At 38.7% G+C, this 9,887-nt stretch overlaps 1 protein-coding gene across 8 annotated transcripts in view; it reads left to right on the top strand.

Moving 5' to 3' along the window:
• Window positions 1–9,887, top strand: part of cacnb2a (calcium channel, voltage-dependent, beta 2a) — a 78,231-nt gene that overhangs the window by 46,493 nt on the left and 21,851 nt on the right. For all 8 annotated transcript variants that reach the window (XM_083541987.1, XM_083541990.1, XM_083541994.1 and 5 more), the window contains one exon: window positions 556–675. In XM_083541987.1, coding sequence (XP_083398113.1) covers window positions 556–675 — 120 coding nt within the window. The remainder of the gene's footprint in view (window positions 1–555; window positions 676–9,887) is intronic.

Below are 9,887 nucleotides of genomic sequence, written 5' to 3'. Positions count from 1 at the left end.
ATGTGTGCATATTTTTTGCTTATTCAAAGAACTGGAAACTCTAGATTTAAAGCTTTTAGAGTAAATATCCAAACAATGAAGACTTTCTGCTGCTTTTGGATTATTGTATAGTGACTCGAATAAAATTGTTCTCTCATTAAAAATAGATTTAAAAATGAAAAAGTGTTGAGTCTGGAGTAGAGCAGGGAGGATAGTGTGTTTAATGTTGGACTACTATTAAAAATGTATTCATGTCAGATTACGAAGGCACAGTAGGTCGGTCATTCCTGCGTTTCTGTTGCTTTGGTAAAAATATTTACTGCTCTGTAAGATATTGCAGCCTATAACTTTTGCTAAACACCTCAACTGCTATACATGAAGACTATATGTCTATTTACCCCCATCACTGATTCTTGTCTACGATAATCTATGATGTAAGTCAACAGTCTCTAAACATTTACATAATGTGTCATTCGGGATAGTGGTATTTCAGAAAGACCTGAAAATGTTTCTACATGTGTATGTGATACTGTAAGGAATGTTGTGGTAAAGCTTGTCCCTCTGCTCTCTGTACAGGGTTCGGCAGACTCGTACACCAGTCGACCGTCTGACTCGGATGTGTCTCTAGAAGAGGATAAAGAGGCACTGCGCAGAGAGGCTGAGAGGCAGGCCCAGCTCCAGCTTGAAAAGTCCAAGGTTAACTTCTATTTCCCAATCTAAGCACTTGTCTATACGTGTTGAGAACAAATCCTTTGAGTTGTGGGTTTGTGTGCTCAGGTGATGCGTAGAAGGATAGTGGTGATAATTTCTTTTTTTTATAGGGAATTCTTAAATCAAAGTGTTCATAGGCTATTTTAACTTCCTTGTCTCAGTTTGTTATTCCTTTGGTTTATAATAAATGAAATGATAAATTATGCAAACAATACAGTAAGCTATGGGATTCAGGTTTGTGAGTATCCACTTTAGGGGTTAATTGATCAGCAATGCTCACACTTCTATTTATACAATTTGAACTAAAAATATACTTGATAAAAGAAAAGAAAACAAACTTAAGATCCTTAGGTGCAGCAACACAAAAGCATCTGAAGATCACAAATTTGAATCCTGATGATGGCACAGCTAACCGAGCCAGATTTTAAACCGAAACAGCAAAATTGGCTGGGCTCTTAGCGAGGAAAGTCTGGCACACTTGCTTTCCTCTTTCAATCACTAGCCAATCATAGGTGCCTGTGAGCTCATGCATGAAGAAATGGGTGGATATCACTTTCCTGAACTGGTGTTAGGCTGCCCCACGATTATACATGAGCAGCAGTCTGAAAAGAAGAGCTTGTATAGTTTCTTGTGCCTCAGAGGAAGCACTTGATAGCCTTCGGTCTCTTGGCTCTCTTGTGAAAGAGTAGAGATGCCTGATGTGTGGGAATTTGGCAAGACTAAAATAGGGAGAATATATGGTGGGCTGAAGGCTTAGATTTAGAATTTGTCTCCTTCTTTCTGTCTCTACAGTTGAATATGCTTCTAAAATAAATGCATTTATGCACCCATGATATGTAGCATGCAGTAAATGATCAGTTAAAGAATTATGGCTCTTTCAATGCATGTGCAAGTTATACAAATCTTTATGTTTTAATTCCATGTTCACTTTCAGTTTTCTGTAACAATTTATGGCTGGCAATTACGAGAAAACTGGTTAAATCAAAACTATTTTGAAGCCAGTGCCATGACTCACGGACAAAGGTCATAAAACAGGCAGAGTGAGTCAAACTAAAATGGCAAAGTACTAGGGAAAGCTAGGTTCAAAGCCAGAGAGAGAGAGAGAGGAATGTAAACAATGCCACAGTATCGTCACGGACACGAATGCTACAGCAAGATTTTTCAAAGCGACTCTGAACAGTCCGATGTATTTAAGTCCTTGTACTGATTAGAACCTGATGTGTTTGATTAGAAGGTGATTGTGAATGGGTATAAAACGCTTGTAAGTCTAGCGACTGATCATTTGATTAGATGCCGACTTTCTTGTCTAGGTAGTGTAGTTTAATTGGTCGAACTACACTACCTAGGTCAGGTTGGTGAAATGTAGCTTAGTAACAGCGAGAGTGTAGTATACAGTGTGATATTCTGAAAAATAGAGAGGTGTAGCATTGATGCCTACAGATTAGGAAGAGTTGAGTGAAGACCAAGTCTTGGACTTTTTGGGGGGAGGGGACTAAAATAGAGCAAGGTAGAGAAGGCAAGAAGGTAAGTGAATAGAGTAGGACAGGTATCTTTAGAAGGAAGAATAATATGGAGGATGTTCTTAAGAAACAAAGGATGTAATAAGGAAATGACATTTTAAAGGCCAGGGGGACGATAGATAACAATAATTTACTAGAATACTAGAGAGGGAAAATAAGGTTACAGAATAGAATTCGAAAGGAGAAGAGTGGAAATAAGAAGGCCAGAGGTGTGGAGTTGCATTTCTAGTGTAAAAGCAAACCTGTGGCTTAGAGCCTCAGAGAAAGAATAAGCAGAGGACAGGGCAGTGATTATAGCTGACTTCTCTAAACTTATCCAGGTCTAAGTCAATGCGAGAGAAAAAGAGAGTAAAGGCTAATCATTCAAGACAGCTTTTTGGAATGGTGTGTAGAGGATACTTTCTGTGTCTATAAAATGCAAGGACAGACAATGGCACATATTTGTAGGAATAGGAAAACACTATGCGATACTAAGATGCATGAAGAAGACTAAAAAGTTTGCTAACCCTGTAAAAGCTGCTTTATGGAGGGCTGAAACCACTTGTGATTACACAACATATTTCTGGCAGAGCCATTCAAATTGTTACAAATCTACAAATAGACCAACTAATATTGTGCACGGTTCAGCTGATTTGACAAAAATGTGAGAATTAGGGCAACTTGACGAAGGCTATATAGTGAATTGTTATGGACTGATTGACTTTCAAGCTGCATATTTTTTTGTGGCTCTTTCATCATTTAACCAATTGTTTTCACCACAGCTTTTCTGTGTGCTGTTTATCATCTTGTACTGAAATGACCTTGCACCTAGTTTTAGCCACACACACACACACACACACACACACACACACACACACACACACACACACACACACACACACACACACACACACACACACATACATTCGTACCATTGCTTTAAAATGGTGAACCATAAAGTTCCAGACTGAATGGTTTTAATTGCGTACTGGGAAAAGTGGAGCATTGTCCCACCTGCATGTCCCTAGTGCCGCCTCTAAAATCGTCTTCTAGCCGTTGCAGAACAGAACCATTTGTTTTTCAGCTGACAGAGCAGGTACACTTTCTAAAGGTGTCCACTGAAGGACAAATCTAGGAGGGAATGCTCTGATTCTGGAGCCCCAGAATCCCTCAGCTACAAATTCTCACTTTTTCATGCCAGTGGGGTTCATTGTAAGCACTGATTCATGTTAGTAGCAGCAGCTCAGCCTCATTAGTGTGGGGCATTGGAATTATTAGAAAACCTTATTAACATAATATGTTGGTTTGTTTTGGAGATTATTCATCACTGCCCTGTATGTATTATTGCATCTCATTTGCAAGTTCTCTGTTTAGCTTACATAGAGTGTGTTAAAGCAGGATAAAGCAACATACATTATACATTGCAGGGGGACTTCAGAATTAGTATGGTGGAAAATTATTTGGGCCATGGCTAAGAATATTTCTATTTGTCTTTCTCAATCTTATATGTATAATATAGTCATGTTCCACCAACCAACAATATATATATTTAAAAAACAAACCAAAAAAAACCATTGGCGTCAGAAAGATTTTGCTGAATGACAATGGAAACCTATTATGTTATGCTACATTAGCTAAGCCAATATACAAAACATTGTTAGTTACTTGTGTTGTGAAGCACATTATATGTAAACCTTGCAGCCGGAACTAGTGTCAAAGTCATCTGCTCTATCAACCATATAAAAGCAAATATTGTATCTGTGAGAATCTGCTCATGGGACACTTTATTTGAAACAACATAGTAATAGTGGTTAGAGCCTTCCTTTTCTTTCAAGATGGACTTTGTTCTTTGTGGTATTCGACAAAATGTTGGAAATATTCCTTTGAGATTTTGCACCATATTGACATGACTGCAGATTTTACTGCAGCGCCTTCATGAATACTAAACTCACTCAACTGTTTATGAATCTAAGTTGAGACCACTTTTGGCATTAAAAGAGTAGATAGTGAACATGGAGGGATACACATGGTTAGCAACAATGAACCAAAAGGCTATGAAATTCAAGTAATGATCTCCACATATTTACATCACCTCCACCAACCTGGACTGTTGACACAAGTCAGGTCAGGTCCAAGTGCTCATACTGGCTCCCATCTGCTTGGCTTAGCAGAAAATTTGATTTATCAGCGTTGTTTTTCTAGCTTTGGTGATCCCATGCACACTGCGGTATCCACATTCTGTTCTTGGCTGACATAGGTGGATACCAACATGGTCTTCTGTCTTTGTAGCCCATCTGCCTCAAGGTTCATTATGTGCGCTCTAAGATATTTGTCTGCTTTCCACAATTGTAGTGATGCTCTGGTTTACTGTAACCTTTCAGTTAGTTTGATCCAGCCTGGCCATTCTTTGCCCATTAAGGTATTTTTGTCTGCATAACTGCCTCTCAGTGAATGTTTTATTTATTGCACTATTTTGAGTAAACTCTAGATACTGTTGTGTGTAGAAATCTCAGGAAATCAGCACTTATACTCAAAGCAGGCATTGTGGCACCAACAATCATGCCATGTTCATAATCTTTCAGATCACATTTTTTCCTCAATTTTGATGGTTTATGGAAAACCTCAAAGCTGCTGGCCGATTGTGCATGATTTTTTGCATTGCACCGCTGCCATGTGATTAGAAAATTGCATTAGTGATAGGTGTACAGGTGCTCCTCAGTGAGTGTAACATCACACAATCACATTAAATTAAAAAGTAATACCAAGATTTTTAACAGATTTAACAGATAACAGATATTTCAGTTTTTAAAATTGTTGCATATTTTTGCAGCTTTCATCTAATATAGCATTGCTATATAACCGTGATATACATATGATTTCTGAATTTTTTAAAACAGAAGTCGACTCTTATCTGTTAATCTTTGTTCATTCTGTACTAGATTTGTGCAAAAAAAAAATGTGCTAAATTAAATACATATAAAACTTTCTTTTGGCTTCTCCCATTACGGGTCGCCACAGCGGATCATCCGTATTTATGATCCGCATATTCGATTTGGCAGATGTTTTTACGCTGGATGCCTTTCCTAACGCAACCCTCCCCATTTATTGGGACCAGCACTGGGCCGCAGCGGTGAAAGCGCCAGGGACCACTAGACCACTAGACCACCAGGGAACCCTAAATTAAATGCATATGATTATATTCATTAATAAATATAAGTATATAATTAATCAATTCTAAATAATAAAAAAATATAGTGCTCTCCGTGCACCGCAATCACTCCGTTCAACGCGCAGATTCACGTGTAAAAACAAACAGCACATGGCATTAGTGATTTACCCTTAGAGGCCGCTAAAGGTGACATTTGCAATGATAGCAGACCTTCCTAACCACTCCAGAAACCGATGCAAGCTGGAAAAACGATACTATAAAAACTATAGGTATGGATTTTTTACGATAGTCAATAGCTCCAGCATTTAACTATCTGTGCCAATTAATCTGCAAAACCAATATCATATATCACCATATCTGCCCATTTCCACATAGAGGAGCTTCTGGACACTATGATTGGCTAGGGCTGCTGTAAATCACTGGGGACAAGGTATCACTTTGATACAGAGTGCATGACCAATTAAGCTATGCAGTGACAAAGCCATTAATTTTCATGAGCGACTACTTGTAGTTAGATGTGGGCGTGTCCAGCAGTGTGACAAATTTGCAAAAATTTTATCTTTATGAAAATATCGAGAAATTTGATGCAGCTACAACCACCTGGAGTGAAAACAGTAATGCTAGTTCTGCCAAGCCCTAATAAAAATTACTATAGCAACCTGCAGTAGGAACCCCCCTGGCAGCTTTATAGTACAAGGACTGGCATCTTGCATCTATAAAATCATTGTATGTGACCGTAGCTTTACTCTCGCTGAAACGCTATAGCTACAGATGGCTTTGAATTCACCAGCAATAGGTACTAGTGATCTCCTTATGCTATGTTGGATGTTTTACCCTTGCTCCACTTTGGAACCCAAACCTGGCAATTCTAATCTCAGACATTGTTTGCTAAAAATGAACTTTCTGGCTGGTAGCATTGAATCAATTAACACCCCCAATGAAAAAAAGCTAGTATAGATTGGTTTGATTGTTATCACAATAGAGAGGATATAAATAGGCTATGAATGGACTCTTGTGAGTGTGTGTACTAATTAGAAAAGACCTTTAACTACAATGGCGACATGTTATACATGTCTATATGCATACATAGGCAACATCTTCCACAAATGTCTCTGTATATCTTTCTCTCACTTTCTTTCTCACTTGTTCGCAGAAGACACATACACTTGCTGTTTCCAGAGATGTCTGGCTGGCTAGGTTTTAGACACTGCTTCAGGGTTACTTTAGATCGTCTGGAGCTTCTCTCATTTTTAGAAACAGATTTCTGAAAGGCAAAATAAAGCAGGTGTTCAAAGCTAGGCTGTTTCTTATGTACTCTCTCTCTCTCTCTCTCTCTCTCTCTCTCTCTCTCTCTCTCTCTCTCTCTCTCTCTCTCACTCTCTCTCTCTAAAGCATACATACATGCACACACAAGCTTCCTCAGTCATGTTTTTTCCTGTTCTTCCCATTAATCTCTCTTTTCTTTCCCTTTTTTTCTTTTCTCTTTAGCCATGTTTTTCCTCCACTGTGTTAAATATAGCGCTGGCCATCAATCTCATATTAAATATGCATCAGATGCATGAATATTCATAGCTAGGCCAGATGTACAATAGCACAGGGATGGGGACAGGAATGTAAGATTATTCATTAACCTTAGACAGGAAAACAGACATATGCTTCCACATGCACACAGTCATACAAACACCACCCTTCCTAAACAGTGCTTTTAAAAAGACTAATCATCTTCAGACTTTAATTGCTCCGGTAATTATCCAAAATTCATATTGAACCCAGATACATTCTTATACTAGCAAGGTCACAAAATCTAACAGGGCATTAGTCATTTAGTGTTAAGTGGATCATGGAAATTTGCAGTAGTCAAATTTGAATGTTGTATGTGCATGTTATGGATGCTATATGCCATTAATGGTGAGACTGTATAATTATATGAGAGCATGAACAGTCTACCATTAGCCAAATTTAAACTAATTTGACCCTGACCAAGAGTTTACTAAGGAAAAATGACTGTGCTTGTTTGTTTGTTGTGCTAATTTTGTTACAGATCTCAAAATCTTACTCAAAATCATAAAGAAATTTGGGCTTGTGTAATTTGTTGTTGTTGTTGTTGTTGCTGCTGCTGTTGTTGTGGCATTCTACATGAGCCCAGGTTTGATGTGATAATCCCATCACCCCCCACCATCACCCATCCCCTTTGAAGATTTCTATTTTTGTTTAAGGACCGCATGTCAAACCCTTCTTTATACTTTGCCATCACATGCACATCATTGCCATCATTATTTTGAATATGACAGTAGCCTGTGTTGCATTAGAAATGGTCTTAAGGAAAGAGGGGCATGGATGAACAAAAAAACATAAACATAAAGAATTATCAATGAAAATTGTATTTTAAATGTAATAAAAAATAAAAAAAAATAATATTTTACATAATTCTATTACACTGATATCAATTACCTTAAGTGTAAAGGTAACGTTTGCATCGGGGTAGAGGATTATTAGAGGATTTTGTAAAGAAGGGAGACGGCAAGGTCAAAAAGGACAGACAGGTAGAAAGAGAAAAGCTGACATCAGTAGTCTTACTCGGGCATCCACAGCAGAAAGGTAGTAGTGCGTGTGTCTTCTGAATTGCACACCTATAGTTCAGTCTGTGCATGTATGTGTATGCATATAAGTGAGTGTGTGTGCGTCCCCATGTATGCACACCAGAGGTGGCAAAAGTACACACATCCTTTCCTTAAGTAGAAGTACAGATACTCATGTTTTAAAATACTCGGGTTAAAAGTTGATTCAACTTTTTTACTTAAGTGAAAGTAAAGAAGTCTTGGCTCTGACATGTACTTAAGTAAAAAGTAGTTATTACTGCTACCTGTTTTACCTGTTTTAGCTAGCTAGCTGGATAGATAGATAGATAGATAGATAGATAGATAGATAGATAGATAGATAGATAGATAGATAGATAGATAGATAGATTGATAGATTGATTGATTGATTGATTGATTGATTCCTGGTTGCTGTGTTGGTAAATAAAACTTCTGGACCTTGTCCCCTCTGAAAACATTTCAATTATCTTCTTTCTGTGTTGGATTAATTTCTTGATTTGAAGGAGAAGTTTTGACCCTCTACCATCATGATCTAAGAGAAAACACTGGTCTCCTAACTATAGAAAAGCCAAGAGTCCAATAAGCAAAGGCTTGTTTGTCTCTCCTGTGTTAGTGTAATGGTCAGTGAAGTGGTTGCTGCTATCTGACTCACCCGGTTCGATTCCTACCCCTTAGCTTTCCTTTAAATTGTTTTAAAAGTTTTTAAAAAGAACCAAAAAAGGTCCTAAAAATCAGGTTCTTGCAGGAGATCCTGTGGCTCTATTGGAAGAGCTTTACCTCTGAGTTGAGAGGTTGCCGGTTCAAACCCCGGCCAGGGCTCAAAGTTAAGAGTGTGGAAGGTTCCGTTGGCCGTAGTAAGGAAGGTGTCAGAAATGGCTGCGTGGAAGGTTGGACGTGGTTTCGAAGGGCGTATCCTCAAGCAGGGGGGCAATATCCGGGCATCTGCCCCCCCCAGGTGTCTGAGTAGCTGAAAACAGGGGGTTATGAAGCAAAAACATTCAAAAATGTATCGACTTAGTTTTGCATATATAGGGAAAAATTCTGCCAAAAACCTATCACCCTCACTTTTTCTGAGGCTGTGAAGCAGCCAGTATTCACAGCCTTTGTTTAGGGTCAGCTACCTCTTTGCTCACCAGACACTACTTTCCACAGAGAATACCCAGTGTGGGGACAAGCCAGATTCGAACCAGCAACCTCTGAGCTCAGAGGCAAGGCTTTTATCACAAAGCCATCAAGTCCCACAACACACCTTCTTTTTTTGGGGGGTTTATCGTTTGTTTCAGGCTTCAAAGCAAGAAATTCAGACCAGACAGAAACACAGAAAGCAGGATTCAAACCCTGAATCTCACCAACAGCGAAATACCAGTCTTAACCCATTGAACCATCGGGAAGGACCGGCTGCGACAATTGTTTAGAGCAGGTCTATCTTTTCTTTCAAACCATCAACACAAGAATATAATGCTAAAGACAGACGTAGGAAGCAAAACCATGACGTGACTAGCAAGGACAAAGCAGCATTCGAACCCTGATTCACACCATTAGCAAGGCACCAGCATTAACCCACTGAACTATCAGGAAGGACAAGCTAGGAAGCTTGTTTAGAGCAGGTCTATCTTACTTTTTAACCCATCAAAACAAGAATATGAAGATGTAGGAATCAGGAATTTAACCTTCCTCATGACTAGCAGACAGAAAGCCAGGTTTGAACCCTGACCACCAACATTAGCAAAGTACCAGCCTTAACCCACTGAGCCATCAGGAAAAAAACAGCATGGGAAGCTTGATTAGAGCAGGTCTATCATTCTTTTCAAACCATCAACACAAGAATTTAACACAAAACAAAAACACAACACAAAAATATAAAGCTAAAGAAAGATTTAGGGAGCAGGAACATAACCTACATCGCAACTAGCAGGCAGAAAGCAGGATTCA

This window comes from Silurus aristotelis (genome assembly GCF_946808225.1).
Source record: "Silurus aristotelis genome assembly, chromosome: 5".
NCBI classification, from domain to species: Eukaryota; Metazoa; Chordata; class Actinopteri; order Siluriformes; family Siluridae; genus Silurus; species Silurus aristotelis.
This window is presented reverse-complemented; position numbering and strand designations above follow the sequence as displayed.